The sequence below is a fragment of the Rhinopithecus roxellana genome, chromosome 17, assembly GCF_007565055.1.
Source record: "Rhinopithecus roxellana isolate Shanxi Qingling chromosome 17, ASM756505v1, whole genome shotgun sequence".
Classification (NCBI taxonomy): Eukaryota; Metazoa; Chordata; class Mammalia; order Primates; family Cercopithecidae; genus Rhinopithecus; species Rhinopithecus roxellana.
In genome coordinates, this window is record NC_044565.1 from 39278482 (window position 1) to 39306454 (window position 27973).

General features: G+C 41.3%; 1 protein-coding gene across 3 annotated transcripts in view; it reads right to left on the minus strand.

Moving 5' to 3' along the window:
- Window positions 1–200: 200 nt before the first annotated feature.
- The window catches only part of COMMD1 (copper metabolism domain containing 1), a 237244-nt gene continuing 209471 nt past the window's right edge, over window positions 201–27973 (minus strand). For all 3 annotated transcript variants that reach the window (XM_010369124.2, XM_030921768.1, XM_030921769.1), the window contains one exon: window positions 201–436. In XM_010369124.2, coding sequence (XP_010367426.1) covers window positions 326–436 — 111 coding nt within the window. In that variant the 3' untranslated portion in view covers window positions 201–325. The remainder of the gene's footprint in view (window positions 437–27973) is intronic.

Genomic DNA, 27973 nt, shown 5'->3' on the forward strand with positions numbered 1-27973 from the left:
TGCAGTGAGCCATGACTGCACCACTGCACTCCAGCCTGGGTGACAGAGCAAGACTCTGAATTTAACAATAACAACAAAAAAGTGAATGCTTTTACAAGTACCCCTTATAACATTTATGCACACTGAAGAGTGAGACCTCTGCACTGGAACGACTGTAAGAGTAAATGAAAGCTAGAAAAAAAGAAATCTCAGCAAGCAGAGGCGGGAAGATTGAATGCGAGGATTTAATACCAATGTGGGCACAATAATTTTTTTAAAAAAGGTCAGTGGGGAGGGATCATGAACACCTTGGTTTCAACAACTCCAACTCCTTCATACGTCATCTTCAGTTAGGCTGGCTGATCAGTGTGCTGATACTTGCTTCTACCTCTGACAGCGTCTTCAGAATTTGGTTGACTTTGACCTCATCAAATTCCAAACACAGAAATTCAGATTCCTGGAAAACATAAAAGGATATTTTAGAGGGAAACCACAAGATAGCCAAGGCCATCTGGCATGACCAAACTCAAAATACCCAGGGTCCCAATCCAGCAAGCCCAGCTCAGACCTTAATATCGAAGTGATATTTTACCCAGCAAAGCATATCCACATAATGCTCTAAATAAAAGTGCTTTTATTTTATTTTATTTTATTTTATTTTATTTTTTTTTGAGACGGAGTCTCGCTCTGTCGCCCAGACTGGAGTGCAGTGGCCGGATCTCAGCTCACTGCAAGCTCCGCCTCCCGGGTTTACGCCATTCTCCTGCCTCAGCCTCCCGAGTAGCTGGGACTACAGGTGCCCGCCACCTCGCCCGGCTAGCTTTTTGTATTTTTTTAGTAGAGACGGGGTTTCACCGTGTTAGCCAGGATGGTCTCGATCTCCTGACCTCGTGATCCGCCCATCTCGGCCTCCCAAAGTGCTGGGATTACAGGCTTGAGCCACCGCGCCCGGCCAGTGCTTTTATGATGGTGTTTCGTATTAATAAATAAGAGGCGTACAAATGTCAGATGTTCTCACTAGGAGACATACGAGAAGCTCTTCCTCTTTGTCATCTCATTTGATCCTCTAATAATTTTTAAGGTAAGAACTTGAGTAGTTTTAAAAATGAGGACCCTGAGGCACAAAGAGGTTAACCTGTAACCAAAAATAAATGGCATAAAAAGCAGAATCGGACGGTGAACTCTCAGCTCTGGATGACTCCGAAGTCTATACTGTCTCCACAGCACTTTAGATTACAAAAATGAAGAGAATTTTGACTTACTCTGATGGACTCTTGAGTTAGTCTGGGAAGTGAGCTAACTTGGATTTAGTGGTTATGCTGGAAATTGTGACAAGTTGCTTGGGAAACATGAGCCAGATAACTGAGAGATAACCAGATCTTGAACTAGCAACAAACATTTCTGGGGCCCTTCCACTTGCTGCAAGCCAACCCTCCTCACAGCTCCCTTAAATACATTCCCTCTGTGAGGCTTCGTCAGTCAATCTGAGGTTAGGTAGATGGTAGATGCCAAAAAATAAGATTTTGTTTTTCCCCTCTATTATTTTCGCCCTCCATAATGGAGTGCAGTGGCATGACCATAGCTCACTGTAGCCTCAAACTCCTGGGCTAAAGTGATTCTCCCACCTCAGCCTCCTGAGTAGCTAGGACTACAGGTATGCACAACCACACCCAGCTAATTAAAAAAAAATTTTTTTTTTGGTAGAGACGGTGGAGGGGCGGGGCTTAGTATGTTGCGCAGTCGGAAGATCTCTGAGTTATGGTAGCAGGAATTTCATGTACACTGGACAAATTCTACATCTGCATTATCTTGAGAGACAAGGATATATTTTATGTATCTAAGAACAACTACGTTCAAAATCCTTAAGAACAATAATGAAGTAATTTTAGAGCAGTATGAATCCTTACAGAGCATATAATCCAATTGCCTTGTTTTCTAGATAATTAAATTAAGCCCCAGGCATGTTAAATGATGTGGCTAATTAATGTACCTCTGTTGATGACAGTCACCAAGTCAATGTTCTTTTCTCTGTATTTTCCTCTCTAACTACTGAAAAGTATCAGAATATACCAGCCCCAACTATGCCACTCTGGCATATAGGTTATTTTGCGCTGAAGGCAATCGAGATTCAACAGATGGAAAAAGAAGTCTTGGAGATTTCCCTTATCTGGCCAAGAGCAGAAACTTCTAAAAAATGAGAACTGCCAGGCCAGGCATGGTGGCTCATGCCCGTAACCCCAGCACTTTGGGAGGCTGCGGCAGGAAGATCACTTAAAGCCAGGAGTTCAATACCAGCCTGGGCAATAATAATGAAACCCTATCTCTAAAGATAAAAAATAAAATAAAGTCCGACATGGTGGTGTGCACCTGTAGTCCTAGCTACTTGGGAGGCTGAGGTTGCAGGATTGCTTAAACCCAAGAGGTGGAGTGAGCCTAGCAACCTGGGTGAGACCTTATCTCAAAAAAAAAAAAAAAAAAAAAAAAAAGAGACAGTGAGAACTGCCATAAATCCCTCTCTGGGGAAGTTTTGTGGGCATGAAAAAGATGGAAAGCTGACACCATGATGAGTCTGCACAAACCTTAGTAAAATAACTCTTTATCTACCATTAGATTCACCATATATTTAATTCCCATAATTTACCACCTTTAGAAGACCAAACCCTTTTTCCTTTGTCTAGTCACAGTCACTTCTCTTCACAATTTATCTTCCTTTGTTAAAATGGTATGCAAGCTTTCAAGTCTAACTGCCTCATTGGGTTTTCATTTTCTTTTTTTTCTGTTAAGCTTGTGTGCATACAAAATTAAAAATACTGACATCAGTAAAATTTGTAATTTTTTTTTCTCCTGTGAAACTTTTGTCAGTTTAATTTGCAGGCCTTATACATGAACCTAAGAAGGCAGAGAAAAAGTTTTTCCTCCCTTACAATACTATGGCATTTCCTACCCCCATCTCCAAAGTGATGGGGGTAGGAAAGGAAGGCCAACAAGCTTCTTCAGAAGGAGGGTGTCACTTTGCCATCAGCTAGAATAATATTCAGGAGTTGATTTTGCTGTTGCTAAGCTGCTAAGCTGAATCTACACGGATGGCAGTGAATATCCCCCAGGGAGAAATAAGTACAAAGGGAAAGAAGGGGCCTCTCGGATGAAAGGCTTCCAACGATAGGGAAGGCAGCTCTCCTTGCCTACAGGAGTCCTGTCCTCAAACATGTATTTGGATAGGAGAGAAGTGCAGTCTCATACGTGAGCTTAGAAACTTTGACAAGTTTTCATTTAGTCCAAAGCAAAAACCAAGTTTAAACAAAGAAAGAATACTGATAAGTGTTCAAGCTGTAGGAGGGGTTATCTCCTTTGGGAAAGAAAAGCAAATTTATGACAAATTAGGCAGTTCAGTTGGGAAAATTCAGAACAGGTCTCAGATGTGAAAGCCTGTTCTTCGTTCATTTTCACTGAGGCCTTTAGTTTGACTTTAAAACAATGTATTTTTTTTTTTTTTTTGAGACACAGTCTTCCTCCATCACCCAGGTTGGAATACAGTGGCCTGATCTGCAACCTCTGCCTCCCAGGTTCAAGCGATTCTCCTGCCGCAGCCTCCTGAGTGGCTGGGATTACAGGCATGCACTACCATGCCTGGCTAAGTTTTGTATTTTTTTTTTTTCAGTAGAGACAGGGTGTCGTCATGTTGGCCAGGCTGGTCTCGAACTCCTGACCTCAAGTGATCCACCTGCCTCGGCCTTCCAAAGAGCTGGGATTACAGGCGTTAGCCACTGCATCTGGCCTAAAACAATTTTTTAAACATCTGGCCTTGGACACAATGGTCCAGAAATTAGTGATTACCAGTAACTAACATATATATTAAGGACATTGATAAAAAAGATGATGTAGCTTATATTTCACCTCAGTGAAAGTAAGTTACAGTAATAAATCACCTGGTTTTCTATTTATAGGTAAAGAGATTACCAGGAACAATATTCATAGAGATAGGAGCAACTGAGTAAAGCTTGTTTATAAATAGCCAGGATCTTTTCTGACTAAGGGATTATTAGTTTGTTGTAGGTTTCAGGACTCATTTGTGATTGGACCTCTATGTATGAATGAAGCTCAGTTTATTTTTGAGGGATGCCAAATACTAGAGAGAAAGAGTGGGCTAAATAAAGAAGTCCAAAGTTAAATAGATATATTTTCCATCCCAATCTTCACCTTCCTCCCCTTGAAATAATAACACATTAACAGCCTTCAAAAGCAACACATAAACATACATGACACTTGAAATTGTTTACTTACAACTGTATTACCAAGGCCTACTTTCATCTAGTTATGCTATCAAAATATCTTATAAGGAATTCAAGAGCCTTTAAACTGGGGCTTAACATGTAGACATTTCTTCACATTTTGCATTTGGCTGCGGTACCCTACGGAAAATACCTCTGATGCACCTGAAAATATATTTAGAGGCTGGACGCGGTGGCTCACACCTGTAATCCCAGCACTTTGGGAAGCTGAGGCGGGCGGATCAGGAGATCAGGAGTTCGAGACTAGCCTGAACAACATGGTGAAACCCCATCTTTACTAAAAATACAAAAATTAGCCAGGCGTGGTGGTGGGTGCCTGTAATCCTAGCTACTCAGGAGGCTGAGGCAGGAGAATTGCTTGATCCCAGGAGGCAGAGGTTGCAGTGAACCGAGATCGTGCCATTGCACTCCAGCCTGGGCGACAGAGTAAGACTCAGTCTCCAAAAAAAAAAAAAAAAAAAAAAAAAAAAAAAAAAATATATATATACACACACACACACACACACACACACACACACACATATATATGTGTATATATATTCACAAATGCAGATGTGGGCTAGGGGTGGTGGCTCATGCCTGTAATCCCAGCACTTTGGGAGGCTGAAGCAGGTGAATTGCTTGAGCCAGGAGTTTCAGACCAGCCTGGGCAACATGGTGAAACCCCATCTCTACAAAAAGTATAAAAATAAGCTGGGCATGGTGGCATGTGCCTGTAGTCCCAACTACTTAGGAGGCTGAGGTAGGAGGATCGCTTGAGCCCAGAAGGTCAAGGCTGCAGTGAGCCAAGATCATGCCACTGGACTCCAGCCTTGGCAACAGAGTAAGACCCTATCTCAAGAAAGAAGGGAAAGGGAAAGGGGAAGGGGAAGGGGAAGGGGAAGGGGAAGGGGAAGGGGAAGGGGAGGGGAGGAAAGGAAAGGAAAGGAAAGGAAAGAAAGGAAGGCAGATATGATGCTTATCAAGCCAGAGGCAGAAGGTACAAAAGCAATCTGAAACACCTGTTACTTTTTTCATGGTCATCTTGGGCTTAAATGGCAATAAAAATAAGAGATGATTCGACTAAAATTCCTGTATTTAAGCATCTGAGTCAAGAATCAAACTTGCTTCTTTTCAGTAAAGGATGCAGTATGGAGTAGAGTCAGAATGTGGTTAGTAGATAAGCAAGCACATCATTATCAAGAACATGTACTTTGTGATCCTGGGGAGTACAGCAGTGTATTAAACTCAACAGTTTAAATAGCCATTCCAAATTACAATGGAAGGCAAAGGCAAAATATTCAAATTTTTGTCTCTCCAAGTGGAAATTTTAAAAAGTCACAAAATCCTATGACAAAATCCTTGAGAGGATTCTCTCTCCAAACCAACAAAAAAACCGAGCTAGCTCTAACACTTCCTGAGAAGGCCATCTCACATATTCCTAAGGAACTCCTTCCCTGATAACCACTCAACACTCCTCAGGGAACTCTTACTGCTCAAGCCTAAATCTTTAATGCTTTAGTTTAAACTCACTTCCTAGCAAGGTTAGAGAGTAGAACTGATTATTAGTCTATAGAATAACTGAAGGCTGTTAGTAAGCAAATGTTTGGTTTTATCCACCTACACACCATAACCTCTTTGTGTATAATTGTCCATTTTAAAAACTTCCTTATCTAGGTCCTGAGCAATTCTTCTGCAAAACAATACTACAGTGACAAAATGCTTAAAACAGAAAATAAAAAAGACTTATCACATATTAAATACTTAAATAGAACCATTTAGAACAAATTCAACATAAAATAAAACAACAGTCCTATATTTTCTACAGTGATACTACTTTCTATGCAAAATTTTCACAAAGCTTTATCCCCTAATTTATGGATCATATTTAGGATTATAATATAACATTGGCAATGTTGGCTCTAATGTCTTGTGTTTTCTTTCAAAAATGATAAAAGTTGGGGGTAGCCGGGCGCGGTGGCTCAAGCCTGTAATCCCAGCACTTTGGGAGGCCGAGAAGGGCGGATCATGAGGTCAGGAGATCGAGACCATCCTGGCTAACACGGTGAAACCCCGTCTCTACTTAAAAATACAAAAAACTAGCCCGGCGAGGTGGCGGGCGCCTGTAGTCCCAGCTACTCCGGAGGCTGAGGCAGGAGAATGGTGTGAACCCGGGAGGCGGAGCTTGCAGTGAGCTGAGATCCGGGCACTGCACTCCAGCCTGGGCGACAGAGCGAGACTCCGTCTCAAAAAAAAAAAAAAATAAAAGTTGGGGGTAAAAGTTGGGGGAGGGAGGGTGAGAGTGGGAAAGGATGCCTTAGAATTTCACTAACCAATACTGATTCAAAAAGGCCACATAAATGTGCACCTGTAATCCCAGCTACTTGGGAGGCTGACGTAGGAGAATCGCTTGAACCTGGGAGAAAAGGAGGTTGCAGTGAGCCGAGATTGCACCAATGCACTCCAGCCTGGGCAACAGAACGAGACTCGATCTCAAAAAAAAAAAAAAAAAAAAAAAAAAAAAAAAAAGCCACATAAAGCTGGCTATGTTTCATAAGGCTTATTACCCCAGATTTTTCTTTTAATTTCATTTGTTGACATAAAGGGACTCTTTACTGAGCACAAACTTTGGCCATAAAGCCTATATCCTCTGTTTGGACTGTCCTTTCATAAGCTTAAAATAACCCTTTGACCCACAACGCTGCAACTGTCTTCTGTGTTTAACCACAGCGGAATGAGGGGAGAGAAAGAGAAAGAGGAAGAGGGAGAGCAAGCACTCAAGAAAGAACACATATGGCAGACATTAAAATTGGCAATGGCTCCTTGAAGGGCAATTATATAATAAATAAGAAACCCAGTAGCACTGAACATTGCCTGCCAGAGAAGTTCAAAACATCTTCACAAGTAAACCCGTGTTCACCACTCATTCCCACACTTCTGTGGCTTTCTCACAATGATCATTGATACTGCTCCTTTACTTCAAGAGACCTTGAATCCCAGAAATAGCTTCTCTGTAGCAAAAGATCATCCAACTTCCTTCCTAAGGAACCACTGGCCCCAATTAAAATTTTATATTTTCCTGAAAACTGTGCTGATTATTCTCCATTTGTCCTTTCATATTCATTATCTTCCTGTCTCTGTCTTATTCCATGTCCTGTGAGGCTGTTCTCAAAAAATTGTGTCACCCCTTACAGTTGGGTTCAGGCAAGAGGAAAGAGAGGTTATTATATTAATTCCTCTGATATTTCCAATATTTTCTATGTAGGGTATCGTTTCTTCATTTCCTATTTTATTTACTGGTCTCAATCACTATTTCTTCTGGTTCACAAAGCCAACAGTACACACATAAAGCTAAGTCTCTTTAGACTGCTGAAACAGAATCACCAAATACAAACTCCAAGGTTGAGCACAGCAGATTGTCATCATGCCTAGGTTGGTAAGAAGGTTGCCCTCCAAGTATTAAATAATAGGAGAAGCTAGAACCAATATTTGATTTTTTCTGTTATCATTTGATACTGAATTTTTTTTTTTTTTTTTTTTTTTTTTAGTTGGAGTCTTGCTGTCATCCAGGCTGGAGTGCAGTGGCGTGATCTCGGCTCACTACATCCTTGCCTCCCAGGTTCAAGCGATTCTCCTGCCTCAGCCTCTCAAGTAGCTGGGACTACAGGTGTATGCCACCATGCCCAGCTAATTTTTTGTATTTTTAGTAAAGACGGGGTTTCACCGTGTAGGCCAGGATGGTCTTGATTGTGATCCACCTGCCTCAGCCTCCCAAAGTGCTGGGATTACAGGCGTAAGCCACCGTGCCCGGCCTTGAAATATCTAATATGGTAGCACTTTGATATCTGAAGAATGAAAGGAAGGAAAGGAGGGAGGAAGGGAGGCAGGCAGAAGAGTAGGAGAAGGAGGAGGAGAACAACAACATCAACGACTAAGACGAGATTTCATTAAGAATTTGTTCTTTAGTTTTTTTTTTTTTTTTTTTTTTTTTTTTTGAGACGGAGTCTCGCTCTGCTGCCCAGGCTGGAGTGCAGTGGCCGGATCTCAGCTCATTGCAAGCTCCGCCTCCCGGGTTGACGCCATTCTCCTGCCTCAGCCTCCCGAGTAGCTGGGACTACAGGCGCCCGCCAGGTCGCCCGGCTAGTTTTTTGTATTTTTAGTAGAGACGGGGTTTCACCATGTTAGCCAGGATGGTCTCGATCTCCTGACCTCGTGATCCGCCCGTCTCGGCCTCCCAAAGTGCTGGGATTACAGGCTTGAGCCACCGCGCCCGGCCTGTTCTTTAGTTTAATTCAATCCTGCTTGTCAATTTTTACTTTCGTTTCAATTGCTTTTGGTGAATTCGTCATGAAATCTTTGTCTGTGACCATGTCCTGAATGGTAATGCCTAGATTTTCTTCTAGGGTTTTTATAGTTTTGGGTTTTACAGTCTTTAAACCATCTTGAGATGGCCACCATTTTGGCCAGGCTAGTCGCGAATTTCTGATCTCAAGTGATCTGCCTCCCTCAGCTTCCCAAAGTGCTGGGATTATAGGCATGAACCACCATGCCCAGCCTCATCCTTTTTTTTTTTTTTTGTGATGGAGTCTCACTCTGTCTCCCAGGCTGGAGTGCAGTGGCACAATCTTGGCTCACTGCAACCTCTGTCTCCCAGGTTCAAGCAATTCTCCTGCCTCAGCCTCCTGAGTAGCTGGGACTACAGGCATGTGCCACTACACCTGGCTAATTTTTTTTGTATTTTTAGTAGAGATGGGATTTCACCATGTTGGTCAGGCTGGTCTCAAACTCCTGACCTCAAATGATCTGCCAGCCTCGGCTTCCCAAAGTGTTGGGATTATAGGCGTGAGCCACTACACCCGGCCCTCTGGCCTCATCTTGAGTTAGTTTTTATATAAGGCACAAGGAACGGGTACAGTTTCAATTTTCTGCATATGGCTAGTCAGTTCTCCCAGCACCATTTATTAAATATGGAATCCTTTCCCCATTGCTTGTTTTTGTCAGGTCTGTTGAAAATCAGATGGTTGTGGATGTGCAGTCTTATTTCTGGGTTCTCTATTCTGTTCCATTCATCTATGTGTCTTTTCTTGTGCCAGTACCATGCTGTTTTGATTATTGCGGCCTTGTAGTATAGTTTGAAATCTGGTAGCATGATGCCTTCAGCTTTATTCTTTTTGCTTAAGATTGTACTGATTATACAAACTCTTTTTAGGTTCCATATGAATTTTAAAATACTTTCTTCTAATTCTGTGAAGAATGTCAATAGTAGTTTGACAGCAACAGTATTGAATCTATAAATTACTTTGGGCAGTATGGCTGTTTTCATGATATTGATTCTTCCTATCCATGAGCATGGAATGTTTTTCCATTTGTTTGTGTCCTCTGATTTCCTTGAGCAGTGGTCTACAGTTCTCCTTGAAGAGGTCCTTCACTTCCCTTGTTAGCTGTACTCCCAGGTATTTTATTCTCTTTGTAGCAATTGTGAATGGGAGTTCATTCTTGACTTGGCTCTCTGCTTGCCTGTTGCTGGTGTACAGGAATGCTTGTGACTTTTGCACACTGATTTTGTATCCTAAGACTTTGCTGAAGTTGCTTCAGCTTAAGAAGCTTTTGGGCTGAGACGATAGGGTTTTCTAAATATAGAATCATGTCATCTGCAAACAAAGATAATTTGACTTCCTCTCTTCCTATTTGAATACTCTTTATTTCTTTCTCTTTCCTGATTGCCCTGGCCAGAACTTCCAATACTATGTCGAATAGGAATGGTGAGAGAGGGCTCCTTGTCTTATGCCGGTTTTCAAGGGGAATGCTTCCAGCTTCTGCCCATTCAGTATGATATTGGCTGTGGGTTTGTCATAAATGGCTATCATAAATGAAACTATCATCAGAGCAAATAGGCAACCTACAGAGTTGGAGAAAATTTTTGCCATCTATCCATCTGACAAAGGCCTAATATCTAGAATCTACAAGGAACTTAACTTTACAATAAAAAAAAAAACATTAAAAAGTGGGCAAAGGACATAAACAGACACTTCTCAAAAGAAGACATTCATGTAGCCAACAAACATGAAAAAAAGCTCAACATCACTGATCATTAGAGAAGTGCAAATCAAAACCACAATGAGATACCATCTCATGCCAGTCTGGATGGCGATTATTAAAAAGTCAAGAAACAACAGATGCTAGCAAGGTTGTGGAGAAATAGGAATGCTTCTACACTGTTGGTGGGAATGCAAAATTAGTCCAACCATTGTGGAATATGGTGTGGCGATTCATCAAAGATCTAGAACCAGAAATACCATTTGACCCAGCAATCCCATTACTGGGTATATACCCAAAGGAATATAAATAATTCTATTACAAAGATACATGCATGTATATGTTCACTGCAGCACTATTCACAATAGCAAAGACATGGAATCAACCCAAATGCCCATCAAGGATAGGCTGGATAAAGAAAATGTGGTACATACACACCATGGAATACTACATAGCAATAAAAAGAAACAAGATAATGTCCTTTGCAGGGGACATAGATGGAGCTCAAAGCCATTATCTTCAGCAAACTAATGCAGGAACAGAAAATGAAGCCATTATCTTCAGCAAACTAATCCAAGAACAGAAAACCAAACACCACATGTTCTCACTTATAAGTGGGAGCTGAACAGTGAGAACACATGGACACAGGGAGGGAACAACACACACTGGGGCCTGTCAGGGGTGAGGCGGGAGGAGGGAGAGCATTAGGAAAAATAGCTAATGCATGCTGGGCTTAATATGTAGGTGATGGGTTGATAGGTGCAGCAAACAACCATGGTACACGTCTACCTATGTAACAAACCTGCACATACTGCACATGTACCCCAGAACTTAAAATAAAAATTTTAAAAAAGAGAGAATTTGCATCAAAAGTCCTGGACAACTGAAACATGGCCTTGTTGCTATAACCTGTTCTTATACAATGGATAGCTTATGCTGTATCTTAAAACAATACTTAACAAAAAGAAAATGTATGACATAATATTTTTTCTTTGGCCTTTGACAAAGTTTATTTTAACCAATAAATATTACTACCAATGGTCCTTATTGAGGCCATTTTTATCTAGATGCATTCTCATTTCAAACACAACAGCCAATAAGTCCCATATCTACTATGTTCGGAGAGCATGCTAACAAAAGACAAAAAAATCATACTGCAAATCACAATGCAAGTCATCCTACTGAGGCTGAAAAAGGACTGACATCAGTCAGTCTAGGACTGCAACTTAATTACTGAGCAATTAAATTAAAATAACTCACCCCCAAACTCAATAGATACCCACATCATGTTGAGAGCCATGTGGGACTAAGATAGAGTCTGCAGGAAGTAACACAATTTACTCTACTAAATGAACAGAGCAGTGCCTCAGCACCTACCAGGTGCTTTCAGAGCCACAGTATCTTCTGGAGGAAGTGTTTATCCATATTCTCACAATCTTCCAGAAAAGGGCTAAGTATTACAGTATTAGTGTAATATAAAAACATTGATCATCACTGGACAATTACTCATCTTTCTGGAGATGTCATACAGGTATTTCAAAGGATTTTTGTGAGGACAACTGATGACAGTGTTAGAATGCTTAAAAATTAAAAAGCCTGCATTCCCATAAATTCTTGTATTCAAAAATAAACTTTACAAGAAACATGAACTTTCAAATGGCTTACGAGAAACTCAAGGAAGAAAGAGACATTTGGTATCTAGGAAATTTCAGATCTACCACTGATGTAAGTTACTGCTAAACAAATCTAAATGATCAGCTTTCCAAGGGACACATACAGGTTTAATATAAAATGGCAAAATTGGGAGGCCAAGGCAGGTGGATTGCTTGAGGCCAGGAGTTTAGGAGACCAGCCTGGCCCACATGGTAAAACCCCAACTCCACTAAAAATACAAAAATTAGCTGGGCTTGGTGGCACAAACCTGTAATCCCAGCTACTCAGGTGGATGAAGCACGAGAATCACTTGAACCCAGGAGGCAGAGGTTGCAGTGAGCTGAGATGGTGCCACTACACTCCAGCCTGGGCAATAGAGTGAGACTCTGTCTCAAAAACAAACAAACAAAAGGCATTTTTAAAATAAAATAACATCAGATCTTAATTATTCAGAGATTAGCCAGGTCCTCTGCTGCTTGTCTTCCCCCTCCTTTGTTGGTTCATCTTTTAGATATTTCCACAAGATGGAAAAACAAAGTGAACTTAAACTGGTTAATCTGACCATATCACAGCAGCTCTGCAAAACATTTTCCAGTAAAGGAGATAGGAGCTATTGGGAGGAACTTTATTGATTGATTGATTGATTGATTGACTGAGATGGAGTCTCGCTCCATTGCTCAGGCTGGAGTGCAGTAGCACAATCTCGGCTCACTGCAACCTCCGCCTCCCAGGCATAAGCAATTCTCCTGCCTCAGTCTCCCAAGTAGCTGGGACTACAGGTGTGTGCCACCATGTCTGGCTAATTTTGTATTTTTAGTAAAGACAGGGTTTGACCATGTTGGCCAGGCTGGTCTCAAACTCCTGACCTTGTGATCCGCCCGCCTCGGCTTCCCAAAGTGCTGGGATTACAGGTGTGAGCAACCGTGCCCGGCTGCGAGGAACTTTAACTGTGACTTCACACTACTTTGGAAAATCATACCCTATGGTGCAATTAAGGCAGAAAAATATTTTAATTCCCAAATATTTTCCTTCCTTCGATGACTAGGACTACTGTTAGTAGTCCTTATCAGCCTAGATTATGTTTTTAAAACATAAGTACTCTCAGGAGAGGTCATTAACACCTTTCTGTTACTTAAAAATCAAGAGATTTATTTTCTCCCAGGAAGAATGAACCATGAAGTCTGCCTTAAAGCATTAAGAGGGACTGGGGCTAGGGGGTATAGGACCAAACCCCACAAAGCACAAGATATAAAATAATCAGGAAAGTAACAAAGGCAAATCCCTCTCCTTACTCTATAATTCCTATCAGATACACACACAGATCCATAGGTAAAATATTTTCAGTTATTCAGATTCTCTGATCCATACACTCCATGCCTGCCTGCCTTCCTTCCTTCCTTTCTCTCCTTCTCTTCCCTTCCTTTCCTTTCCCCTTTCCTTTCCTTTTCTTTTTTTTTTCCTTTTTTTTTTTTTTGACACATCTCACTTTGTTGCCCAGGCTGGAGTGCAGTGGTGCAATCTTGGCTCACTGCACCCTCCGTCTCCTGGGTTCCAGCGATTCTCCTGCCTCAGCCTCCCAAGTAGCTGGTACTACAGGTGTGAGCCACCATGCCCAGCTAGTTATTGTATTTTTTAGTAGAGAAGGGGTTTCTCCATATTGGCCAGGCTGGTCTTGAACTCCTGACCTTGTGATCTGCATGCCTCAGCCTCCCAAAGTGCTGGGATTACAGGTGTGAGCCATCGTGCCCGGCCCATGCCTTTCTTTTTAAAAAAATTTTTTTTCTGATGGGGTCTTGGTATGTTGCCCAGGCTAGTCTTGAATTCTTTGAGTCAAGCAATCCTCCTGGCTTGGCCTCCCGAGTAGCTGGGATTATAGGTGCATGCCAACACACCTGGCTTCCATGCCTTTCTAATCACTCAGTTACCAAGGCTGCTAGGCATCAAGAAAACCTAGGGAACCTTACAAAGGGGGCATTAGCAAGATAATCTCAATAAAAACTGAAGTCTGAATTTACACATACACACACATACCCTCCTGCTGCTGTGCTTCCATTTTTATCTGCAGGCTCAGGGCCTGTGTGCTAACAAGGCAATGAGACTCTAAAAACACTATCCATTCAAAGTTGTTTAAATTTCCAAGAAGAGAGAAAGTGGGACTGTGCCAAGAATAGGACCCAGAGGTTCTTCTTTTGGTTTGAGATTTCTTGGTTAGAAAAAAGCTAGAGCCATAATTAAGCTAGATAGATATTCCTGTCCTGCCAATATGTGGTCAAAAGGAACATGTATTTTGGCCCAGGCCACCCTGCCTTGTTTCCGAAAGGGAGAAAATAGTTTTGATCTTGTAAGAATGAGTGGTTCTTTGGTTGGATGAATTATGTACAGCTAAACCAAGAGTAATCACTATTCTTTTTCCCCTAGAGATTTCAAAGCAGTCTGACATACACTCTGTTCCCTCTTATAGGCCAGTGGATAAGAAAAGGTAGAAGTACCACCAATCTTTGTTTCACTACTAGAAAAAAAAAGAAAAAGAAAAAAGAAACCTAGAGATTTTCCCCAATTATGTGAAGCCCAGAATTTCCCAGCTCTTTGATTCAACCTGTCACCAGCTAACTCCTGACTCACATCTGACTCCTGAGTTTTGATACTTTCAAACCCAAATGGTATACATTTAACAGGGTAGAATGGGAACTAATTAGAAATACCTGATTCCGTATTGGTTTACATAAGCACCAGGACTTAAGCATTTACAAAGGGATTTTAGAAACATCCAACAAAATAAAACAAAATGTAGCCAAGTTATATAAATACTAAAAGTTAAATACAATTAAATAACTGGCTAATTTCTCATGCATTAAAGGGCTGTAAAAAATAAATAAATATGGCCAGGTGCGGTGGCTCATGCCTATATTTCCTAGCACTTTGGGAGGCCTATGCAGGTGGATCACTTGAGCCCAGGAGTTTGAGACCAGAGTGGGCAACATGGCAACCCTGTCTCTACAAAAAATACAAAAAATTAGCTGGGCATGGTGGTGGGTACCTGAAGTCCTAGCCAGTCAGGAGGCTGAGGTGGGAGGATCACCTGAGCCTGGGAGATCGAGGCAGCAGTGAGCTGTGATCGTGCCACTGCACTCCAACCTGGGTGACAGAGTGAAATCCTGTCTCAAAATAAATAAGTAAACAAATGGCTAATTTCTATGTTTTTTCTTTTTCTTTTTTTTTTTTTTTTGAGATGAAGTCTCACTCGTGTTGCCCAGGCTGGAGTGCAGTGGCACAATCTCGGCTCACTACAACCACCATCTCCCTGGTTCCAGCAATTCTCCTACCTCAGCCTCCCAAGTAGCTGGGGCTACAGGTGCGCACCACCACACCTGGCTAATTTTTGTATTTTTAGTAGAGACAGGGTTTCACCATGTTGTCTAGGCTGGTCTCAAACTCCTGACCTCAAGTGATCCACCCACCTTGGCCTCCCAAAGTGTTGGGATTACAGGCATGAGCCAACATGCCCAGTCCTGTGTTTTTTCAAAACATCACGTCCTAATTCATTTTACAACTTCTCATTTTAGGCAGGGTTTTTTTTTTTTTTGAGAAACAGTCTCACTCTGTTGCCCAGGCTGGAGTGTAGTGGCATGATCTTGGCTGACTGCAACCTCCGCCTCCCAGGTTCAGGTGATTCTCCTGCCTCAGACTCCCAAGTGGCTGGGATTACAGGCAAATGCCACCCCACCCAGTTAATTTTTGTATTTTTAGTAGAGATGGGGTTTCATCTCATTGGCCAGGCTGATCTCGAACTCCTGAACTCAAGTGATCTGACTGCCTCGGCCTCCCAAAGTCCTGGAATTACAGGTGTGAGCCACTGTGCCTGGCCTTTAGGGAGGGTTTAATGATTACCTGTTAAGATTTTCTGTATTTTGCTGGGCATGGTGGCTCATACCTGTAATCTCAGCACTTTGGGAGGCCAAGGTATGTGGATTGCCCAAGCTCAGGAGTTCACGACCAGCCTGGGCAACATGACAAAACCCTGTCTCTAAAAAAAAAAAAAAAAAAAAAAAAAAAATTAGCCAGATGTGGTGGCACATGCCTGTAGTCCTAGCTACTTGGGAGGCTAAGGCAGGAGGGCTGCTTGAGCACAGGTCAAGACTGCAGTGAGCTGTGTCTGTGCCACTCCACTCCAGCCTGGGTGACAGGGCAAGACTCCATCTCTAAAAAAAAGAAAGAAAAGAAAAAAGAATTTTCTGTATTTTGAAAAACTTTGGCTGAAAGACATTTGGTTAAAACATTATTTTTACGTGCTCTGGTTTGTGTGTGGGAAATCATCTTATTTTTGGCTAAGTAGAACTAGTTCCCATATGACAATGGACAGCATACCTGAAGAACAACCACTGAAGAGCTGAAAGGCAAATCACACTGAACGAGAAATAAATTTCACTTAAATCTCAAAGAAACCAAAATGACAAAACTCAGCACATTAAAAAGAGAGTGTTGTTGATTTTAGTTTGAAGTTCAGATTAGGGCCCCTCATCATTCCTGATGAGGTTCATTCTATTTGCAACAACTCATTTGCAAACAACTTTGATAAACAAACTACAATATATTTACATGAAAGAAACAGAGAGGAATTGAAGAAAAAAAAAATCCACAGCTGCGTGCAGTGGCTCATGTCTGCAATCCCAGCACTTTGGGAGGCCAAGGTAGGTGTATCACTTCAGTCTGGGGAGTTCAAGACCAGCCTGGGCTACATGGTGAAACCTAGTCTCTACTAAAAATACAAAAATTAGCCAATGTGGTGGCACACGCCTGTAATCCCAGCTCTTCAGGGGGCTGAGTAAGGCAGGACGACTACTTGAGCCCAGAGGTCAAGGCTGTAGTGAGCTGTGATCGGGCCACTGTACTCCAGTTTGGGCAACAGAGTGAGACACTGTCTTGAAAGGAAATAAAAAAAGAAAAAAGAATAATAATAATAAAAAAAATAATGTCATCCAGAGCTGCCTGAACAGATGCACATCACTATAGGCTGAACAAAATATGCAATAGTACTTGCTTTCTAAGGATGATAATCTACAGATTAAGTCGGGGAAACATCATAATACATCTAATATGAAAACAGGAACACAGCATCAGCGGTGAATTTGAAACTCCTTGGCAGAGGAGGAAAGCAGAAGTGGTACTAATCAAACCAGTTCTGGGATTGCCGTTCTTCTCCAACAAAATGGATCACCAACTTGTTCTGCCATCTATCTATTCCCGGTTTTCTCAGTGTGGTTTCTCGAAGTTAACTCATGACAGCACCGTTAGGCAGAAAGAGGCATAGTCAGAAAGTAGCCTTTCTCTTGACCCTTCTCTAAAGAAAGCAAATAAAGCTATGTAAGGAGGGCAAATGTTGAAATGACCAAGGATAAGAGGACTTTCAAATTCAGAAAATGCTGATTTTGGGGAAAAAAGTTTTGGATTTTGTTTTTGTTTTTGTTTGGCTGGGGTGGAGTTGTATGGGTTGTGGGCATTAATTTTATTGGGTTTCCCACTGCAAAACCTCTTCCTATCTGTTTATATCTATGTTTATATATGAGGCAAGGTGGCCTCTTATTCTCTGTATTAGTTTGCTAGAATTGCCACAGCAAAATATCACAGGCTGGGTGCCTCATGCAACAGAAATTTTATTTCTCATAGATCTGGAGGTTAGAAGTCCAAGATCAAGGTGTCAGCAGGTGTGGTTTCTCCTGAGGCCTCTCCTTGGCTTGTAGATAGCTTTTTTCTCTCATGGCCTTTTCTTTGTGTGCAGGTACAGCTGGTGTCATGTGTGTGTGTGTGTTTAAGGACACAAGTCATTTTGGATTTGAGCCCCTCTCCCCCTGCCCCACAGTCTCATTGTAACTTAACTGCCTCTTTATGTGTTTATCTCCAAATACAGTTACATTCTGAGGTACTGGGAGCTGGAATTTCAATATATGAATTTTGGGGGGATGCAACAAAATATTCCCCAGTGCTTAGAGGGTCCTGTGCTTATCAAGCATCTGGTAAGTGTTTGTGGTTGATGGTGATGATCTCACGCCTATTTCCTGATTTGCTGCCCATATGATACAAATAATAATTTCTGGTATTTAGTCCAGAAATAAGAAAAACACACACAGACCAAAGCTATCTGCTTAATTGCCCAGGTCTGCCAGCCCAGTTTGGCAGAAGCCATATCTGGTCTCACCCTCATTGAACTTCATTTTGAAATGTAATTTAATTTACGGGGACTGCCAGGATAAAACCTGTGAGGAAGGGGATTAGAAAATGGCACAAAAGAAATCTCTCCTAATCCGTACAACGAGATCCTATTAAGTGCCTTGCCTGCCATGCTATATCCCAAAGTCTAGCCCTGAAGACTAACTTAGGATCTGGCACAGCATCCTGAGAGAGAATCATATGGGAATGAGGGATTAGGAGAAAGGATTGTAGTCATGCATGAAGTTAGTCACCAATCTCTCTAGCTCAAATAGCTTCATGCAAACTTCTGGAGGTGGTGTTAGGGAGACAGGAAGATAGGAGGTTGCTTTATTATCTAAAGTTGAATTCTGACATCACTTGGGTTGCTGGGGCCTTTGTTCAAATGCAATAATCATCCCTCACATTAACAATGTGCCTCACAGTTTAGAAAGCCCTTTCACATGCATGATCTCATTTGATCCTTAGAACAGAACTGTTAAACAGGAAGAGATCAAGCCAGAAGGTAAGGCACTTTGAATAACTATAAAAATGACAGAATTTTCTCATCTAACCCAAAGCACATTCTTTCAGTCATATTTGGCAGAAAGGTTTTAACAGAAAATGCAATGGACTTTAAGGGCTTTGCTATACTTCTAATCTAAGTTAGGGAGGAAAAGAAAGTAAGACCTCATTTACTTAAAATTGCACACAATTCTATAAACTTGGTTTAAAAGTTCCATCCTTTACAAAAGACAGAGTAGGCAGTCAGGTCCTAACTAGGGAAGAAACAGACTTTCTTACTTGGACACCACTCATTCTTTGAAAGCAGTGGAGAGAATAGAAAAGTTGGGGGCACGAGTAGGGGGCAGGGAGTGGGGGGCAGGGTGCAGGAATCATTTCTGGACCCTTGGGAAAAACGAAATGCCTAAAAAATGAAAAGCCACTAAAGAAAAATCAGCATGGAAGACAGAAGTAGAAGAGATTTTGGAAAAGTCTGACAAATCAGAAGACATTAGCAAATTCAGGGGGAGCCAGAAATCACACAAAATAACAAAAAAAAATGATAATGATAACTAACAATGGTTAACATTTATTCAACACATACAAAAAGTCAAGCATTATGGGAAGTGCTGTACATGTGTTATTTCAGTTAGTGAGAATAATTTTATCCCATTTTACAGATGAGGAAAGTGAGGAAAGATAAGGAGTAATTTGTTCAAAGCCACACAAATCGTAAGTAGCAGAGCTGGTTTTAAACCCAGATCTATCTGGCTTCAGACCCGAGCACTTAACTGTTTCACAGTCCTGACTCATATCCATATAGAACATAAACGCCATCATTAATAGTCACTAAGTACACACATGTAAATGTTATTCTAAGATTCAGTTAACTTTAAGAAAGACTCAAAGGAAAGCAGGGTGTTGCCAGTCTAACACTCAGAGTCAACCTTAAGTAGCCTATAAAAACCACTTTATGGACAGGCAATGAGTACATCCATTTTGGTAGATTTCTAGCATGAATGTAGCAGTGTGATGGCAGCAGCCCGGCTGAGTTAATATGTGCATGAGACCCAGGCAGAGAAGCATGTTATAAAGAGACTCAGTTCCTATTATGAGGCAAGGTAGTCTCTTATTCCTTCTTTCTGTGGGTATGTGTGGGGGCAAAGAGGGAGGCAGGGAGCATCCAGTACATAGCTACTTATTACCATCAGCAGCAGAACTGGAGGCAAGGTTCATTTTTGTCGTTCTTTTTTTTTTTTTTTTTTTTTTGAGACAAAGTTTTCGCTCTTGTTGCCCAGGCTGGAGTGCAGTGGTATGATCTCGGCTCACCGCAACCTCCGCCTCCTGGGTTCAAGTGATTCTTCTGCCTCGGCCTTCTGAGTAACTGGGATTACAGGCATGTGCCACCATACCCGGCTAGTTTTGTATTTTTAGCAGAGATGAGGTTTCTCCATGTTGCTCAGGTTCGTCAGGCTGGTCTGGAACTCCCAACTTCAGGTGATCCACCTGCCTCAACTTCCCAGAGTGCTGGAATTTAGAGGTGTGAGCCATCACGCCCGGCCTTTTTTTTTTTTTTTTTTTTTTTTTTTTTTTAATGAGACAGAGCCTCGCTCTGTTGCCCAGGCTGGAGTGCAGTGGTGCTATCTTCACTCACTGCAACCTCTGTCTCCTGGGTTTAAGTGATTCTCCTGCCTCAGCCTCTCGAGTAGCTGGGATTACAGGCGCATGCCTCCATGCCCAGCTAATTTTTGTATTTTTAGTAGAGATGGGGTTTTGCCATGTTGGCCAGGCTGGTCTTGAACTCCTGACCTCAGGTGATCCGCCTGCCTGAGCCTCCCAAAGTGCTGGGATTACAGGCATAAGCCACCGCACCGGGCCAACAAAAACATCTTAACTACAACTTAACATAGTTTCTCTGTAAAATTATAGTCTCTGTTTATCTCACCAACTTGGTTTGGCAACTTCTTTACCAATGGAGGAAGCAAGAACAGAATATGGTCCTGGCTGAGATGCCTTAGTTGGGTTTTGCTGGTTTCTGAAGAATTTTAGCCGCACTTATAAAGTGTAACACATCTGAAATACTGTTGTTATATAATTTCAAGCACATAAAATATACACCAGGGCCGGGTGCAGTGGCTATGCCTGTAATCCCAGCACTGTGGAAGGCCAAGGCGGATGGACTGCTTGAGCCCAGGAGTTCAAAACCAGTCTGAGCAACATGGCAAACCCCATCTCTACAGAAAAATACAAAAATTAGCTAGGCATGGTGCCTCATGCCTGTAGCTACTTGGGAGGCTGAGGTGAGAGAATCAATTGAACCCAGGAGGCAGAGGTTGCAGTGAGCCAAGATCACGCACTCCTGTCTGGGTGATAGCAAGACCCTATCTCAGAACAACAACAACAACAACAACAACAACAAACAACCCAAAAGAAAAAAAAAACCCCCACCAAAATTATGACTCTTCTATATTCTACCCAGATTCACCAATTGTCCAATTGTTTACATTTTACTATATTTGCTTTGTCAATCATTCTCTCACACACAACCTCTTGGAAGTACATGATGTCATGCCCCTTTATCTCTAATTAGCTTAGTATATATGTCCTAACTTACATAGCCACAGTTATATAATATTGACAAATACTATCTAATCCAGTCTATATTCAAATTTTATCAAATGCCTCAGTATTACCCTAAATAGACTTTTTCCCAGAATCAAATCTATAATCACACACTGGATTTAGATGTCATAACTCTTTTATCTTTTACTCACACTATTATTCCCACACTGAATGTCCTCACTACTTCTTTATTTTTCAAGGCCTAGATTAAGTTCCATTTTCTTAATGAAGATTTTCCTGATACTCCAGTCAAACAGGCCTCTCCCGCCTCTGAATTAGTGGAAAATTTAATGATCTTATAAACGTGAGAAATATTGCACACACTGTGTGTGTGCCTAATCTATTGACTAGTTCCTCTTCCCAGTGATTAGTGAACATGGGCTTTGAAATCGTACAGACCTAAACGGAAATCTAAATAAAGACTCCACCACTTTCTCGCTGTGTGGTTGGCTAGGTTTTAGTTTCCTAATCTGCAAAAGAGTGGTTTTAACTGATTTAACAAATACAGTTGTTGTGAGAATTTAATGATAATGCATTTAAAGCAACTTCACAGTTCTTTTGGTGGTAAAACTGTGTCTTACACCTCTGATTTTTTACCGCAGTATCTCATACTCAACAATATTAAAAAATATTGGCCAGTTAAGCACTATCTCTGTTTACTTTCCCAAAGGGAAAAATAAGTGCTTCACTCTGACACTAATGCACTGCACCCCTGGCAATCTAGTCTGACCAAAGAACCTCGCTGCCAGCCTGAAATCTGCAGCAGTATCCTGCTTCCTAGATGTTCCTAATGGCTACCTCCTGATATCCTGCTGCTGCCTGTACAACACATGCATTGGCTAGTGGAAGAATACCAGAGGCACCAGAGTCAAGTATGTTCCTTTCCTCCAAGCTCTGGGCATGACACTGGCCAGTGCAGCAGAGTGGAGAGTATGATAGGGCACCAAACACAAACAAGACTCCAGTCTGGAGCAGCTGAGAACATGAGCCTCCTTAGGGGACTGCTAATGAGCACTGACTAAAAGCAGGGTCCAGAGCTCAGGTGCAAACTCTGTCTTTCCTGTCTACCCATCACTGGCAATCCTAAGAAAGAAGATGAGAGTATTCAAATCAAGCAATTTTCTTATAATCAAATTGGGAGGTAATTTTAATATTCAAAAATAACACTGAAAAACCAGGGAGTCCACAGTTAAGACACCACTCACACTTCATTTCCATAATTCCCTTGCCCTCTTGATAAGAGCCAGGGAGGTGGTATGCAGAACATTTCCAATCTATTGTTTTAGTATCATAATCTCATCCTCTCCACCTCTGAGAAAATACCAATAAAATTATTCTACTTATGTTCAGTCAATCCTCTATGTAAGAGATTAGAACACAACAAAACAAGAATTACAGCAGCTGCATCAATTCTTCAAAGTACAGAAGTACAAACCCACCTCGAGATTTGGGATCAAATATAATTTGGGGTTTTCCATGTTATTACTCAAATATTCTATCATTTTTCTGTTTTTTCTTCTGTCAATAAGAACTTCAAATGAAAGTAAAATGCTACCTAGGGGTAAAAATATAACATGAAACAAACCAGAAAAATCCCTGAATCCTTCATTTCAAACTGAGAGGACAGGCCTCCAGCAAAGCTAATGGAAAATTATATCCCCATAAATGGGCTGTAATGAGGGTTTACATTTGCCATCTGAAAAGAGAAAAGAAAATTCTAAAGCAAAGCCTTTATATTTCTCTTCATCAAAGAAGAGTAAAAATACTGTAACACAAATACAAAATGAAACTTCCAATAATTCTGCCGTTTATAGAGCAAAGGCCCTAAGTCTGAGTCTGCCCCTGAGAAATACTTATTAAACAACTGCAGGCTAAATCAATGTGATGACAATGAACATACTATACCCTGAAGGATGTTAGCATCTATTTCTTAGAATATAATGGTTCAGGCCAGGTGGGCACAGTGGCTTATGCCTGTAATCCCAGCACTTTGGGAGGCCAAGGCAGGTGGATCACCTGAGGTCAGGAGTTTGAGACCAGCCTGGCCAACATGGTGAAACCCCATCTCTATTAAAAATACAAAAATTAGCTGGGTGTGGTAGTGGATGCCTGTGATCCCAGATACTCAGGATGCTAGGGCAGGGGAATCGCTTGAACCCAGAAGGCGAAGGTTGCAGTGAGCCTGGGTGACAGAGAGAGACTCTGTCTCAAAAATAAAAATAAAAACCATAATGGCTCTATCATAAATTTCCAGAAAATCATATATACTTTTTTTTTTTTGAGACAGTGTCTTGCTCTGCTGCCCAGGCTAGAGTGCAGTGGCACAATCATAGCTCATCATGATCTCGATCTCCTGAGCTCAAATAATCCTCCTGCCTCAGTCTCCTGAGTAGCTAGTACTACAGGCACTCACCACGACATCCAGCTAATTTTTTTATTTTTTATTTTTTTGTAGTGATGGAGTCTTGCTATGTTGCCCAGGCTAGTCTTGAATTCCTGGCCTCATGCGACCCTCCCACCTCTGCCTCCCAAAGTAGGGGGACTATAGGCATGGGCTGCCCAGCCCATATATGCTTTTGTAGACATCTTTAATTCAAGGAGAAAAATCTCTTCTCAGTTCACTCCACTGCCTCACTCACGAGATCTTAATATAATGCTTAAAAGTTCAGTATATTTAGAGCATTTTGAAGATTAGGGTTAGAAAAGAGTCTTTGCATGTAAATGCTGTTCTGCTAAACATTTTAACTACCAGCTCTGTTTTCTTCAAAACAGGTACTTGGCTCTTAATAGTGACAAACAGTCATGTGAAAGACTCCTGGGGCCTGACATTGTTCTGGAGAAACAAAAAAGTTCTCACGTTAGGGAACAGCACCAACTGCTTCAGGCTATGACAAGCCCCAAAACATAAATCCCTTCCTGCATGTTTTCACAGTGTTACTTAACATCCTGAGAGCTTTGTGCTCTTCCAAGAGTCTTTTTCTCCCTGTAAGGACCAGGCACACTGTTTGCCCTCTTTTCCTGTCTTAAGAGAGGTCTTTATTCAACATGACCACCCACTGCACTCAAATATGTGGAATCAGAAAAGGCCAGGTTCGACCATGAAGAAACTGGCAAAGTCTCAGGACTAAACAGTAAGCCCTTCTTAACCTTTTAAAATCTGGATTTCTGCATTTGCTTTTCTTGAAAATAGTAGACTTGTTGATGTACTGGTTCAAACACATCAGTGTATCTTCCTCACCTACATTACCAAAGAACTTACCATGTAGAAGGCTTCTTACTGAAGTCCTGAATCTGACTATGAATACAATTTAATAAGGCAGTGCTTCCCAACCTCTCTCACTTCATGGTACACACAGACCTTGAAAAATGGCACCTCTTTGAAAGTTCTGAACTAAAGGGACTTGAAAGTATTGATGACTACTAATGGGACTACTGGGGCTCAACACCCTCCCCCCAAAGCATGGCATTTTGGCATGCTGAGTACTTTTAACTAAAAGAGACTGGATGGCCCCAGAAGTAGCCTCAGAAGCCAAGCCTCTGACTTTCTCCTGCCCTCCTGTCTCCCTCCCCTCTTTCCCGTTTCAAGTCATAGAAACCAGAATTCTTCTTCCCCAGCGTGGGTCACAGAAACCAGAAACCCTCTCCCTCAAAGCAAGCCATAAAACCTAAAAAGGTCACTCTCTCCCTTCTAAACCCTTATTCCAGAGGGTCCTGCCCCATATCTGGGAGGAAGGAATGCTACACAGACAGGCCAATAAGAATCTGAACAGAAAGGCCTTGCTGGGTTTCCCCCCTCAGTCTATTACCATTAGAATATACCCTATGTACATTCCTACGCAACTGTCCATTCTTTATCATACCTAAGCATAAAAACAGACAGTTTTCCCTATGTCTTGGGATCTTCATTCTGAAGCCTCCCCTGTCACATAAAACTTTGATGAAATAAATTTATTATGCTTTTCTCTTATTAACCTGTCCTTGTTGGAGTGTCAGCTGTGACCCTTATGATGGGTGAGAAAAGGTATTATACTTTTTCCATCTTTACAAGGCTCAGGATATGCCACCCCAAAATGTGCCTCATTAGCATAAGGATTATTTTGAGAAATTTGTAAGTGAAATGCACATCTATAGAAGAAATCTCCATTCGTAAAGGTATCTCCCTCTCTGCACCAGGAAAGAAAGATGACTAAATCACTAGAGACTCAATCAATAGAGAATACACAGACTTAAACCTGCATTAATAAACCTTACCTTTGTTTTATGGTGCTTTTTGTGGCCATCTTAGCTGGGCCTTTCCCCACTCTTTTTTTGTTTCAGAGAATGACAGTATTTAAGCCTGATGTTTATCCCTTTGAGATCTACCCTAAAGATATACTCATCTCTCTGGGTTATTGATTATATATACAAGAGGTATATGTTATTAAATTTCCATTTGTTTTTCTCTTGTTAATCTGTATTTTTTTGAAGGGTATCCCAGATAAGAACTCGTGAATGGTGGAGGAGAAAATTATTTTTCCTCCCTATACTACAAAAGGTTAAAGTACAAGCAGAATTGAGAGAAAGGTGTACAAAGATAAACATATTTGCCATCTAACACGGAGACTTTAATCACATAAACATAATTGTCTCAACTTCATGTAGCTCAGGGTCAATGTCCACACTGCCTCACAGGGCTGATCACTCTTCACTTCTGTCAGACCTCAAGGAGAAAGGCGATGTCAGAAAAGCAGCCAACATTTGACTTGGGGCAGTCAGTTGTCAATGTAAGAATCACAAAACTGTAAGTCAGTGAATTAGGCATAAAAAACTAACTAAGTGTCTTATACCTGCCAGGCATAGTCGTAGACATTGGGGATTCAGCTTTAAATAATAGTGTCTGCCCTTCAGCCAGGTGTGGTGGCTCATGCCTGTGATCCCAACACTTTGGAGGCTGAGGCAGGAAGATCGCTTGAGCCTAGGAGTAGACGACCAGCCTGGGCTATATAGTGAGACCCCATCCCTATAAAAAAAATCAAAAATTAGCCAGGCATGTTGGTATACCCCTGTAGTCCCAGATACTCAAGAGGCTGAGGTGGGAGACTGACCCCAGGAGGTCAAGGCTGCAGTGAGCTGTGATTGTGCCACTGCAATCAGTCTGGGCAACAGAGACCCTGTCTCCCACCCCCGCCAGAAAAGGGCAATTTCAATAGATTATGTAGGGCTAGATGTGGTGGCTCACACCTATAATCCCAACACCTTGGGACACAGGAGGATCACTTGAGGTCAGGAGTTTAAGACCAGCCTAGGCAACATAGCAAGACCTCATCATCTATACCAAAAAAAAAAAAAAAAAGATCAAGATCATGTAGATTAATACTTTTCATGTCATGAGAAAACTATTAGCCACCTCCCAGGCAGTTTATTCAAGGGAATAAAGACAAATGAATAAATTACAGATAGAGGCTGACCCAGTTCCACAATTCAATTCTCACATTCTTATCTAGTTGTTAGGGTTAGTGGAGTCACCTCTGTCCTTTGATAACATACAAAAACAGGATGACATCATTTATAGGGAGATCATAAAGACCTAGACAGTATAAAATTACAAAGCACAAGACCAGAAATCAGAAGACTGAAGTTATAGGATCTACTTCCAATTCTATCACTTAATACTCATGGGAATTTACATAATTAACTTAAAACTCTTGGAGCCTGACTTTCTTCATTTATTCTATCCCACTTCATAGGGTTTTTAGAAAGTTTTAAGAAGGCAATAGAATAAAAGCACCTGAAAATATTTAAAGCATTGGACAAATGCTAACTATAACTGACTAATCAAAATGTTTATAAGAAGACTCAAATGAGAAGAGATAGGCGTAGCTACATTTAAGACCAAAATGAGTTCCTGCTCCTGTATATTAGTTGTTTTAAAACTTTAGCTTCCATTCTATTGTCCCCAAGAGCTTTGGAGGAAATGGATCCCAAAAAATGATATCAGGGCTTACAGAATGCTTTTTAGTGATTACCCTCAACCTCACCAACCCAGATCAGAAAATTACTTTCTAAAAGGTTTTTCATTTCTTGGTATGCTAATTACTTTCAATTAAGAGATAGGAAATAAGTATGAAGTCACTTCTCTTAGCTATTAAGTCATTATCAAGCACCTTTAATCTCTGTTCTTGGAATACTGCCTTTTTGGGTATCTCTATCTTAAATTCAATTGCCTGTGGGACAGACAGGCCAAGTAGAGAGTTAAAGCTGGCTGGGGCAATATGGGGAGAGTGAGGAGTGGTGGGACTGAAGTGCTGAGTACAGTATCATCTAAAAGGATAACTTCTCAGCTCTAGCCTGTTATTTATAGAAAAGTGGGCCCAGTGTTGCCAGATCTTTGTTATTTCAAAAGATTACAGAAACTACATTTTGTCACACACCCAATTTTATTTTATTTGCACAATGTTTACAGTTATCTAGGTCTACTACAAATGGAAGGATATAAGAGCATACCACCCCAAAATATACCACCTTCGCAGAATGATTTTTTTGAATTGAAGGCAATTGATAAACAGAAGAAATGCTTTGCCTAAAAGCAGAACACAAATCTCCTTTGTGGAAGTGTCCTACCTTTTATACAGGAAGGGCAAAATGGACTCTTAATCACCTGAGATGATTCTAGAGTCTTATTATTAGCTCAAAGATGGCAAGAAAGAAATCTGCCTAACAAACCTCCCTAAAACAACCCCTATATTTAC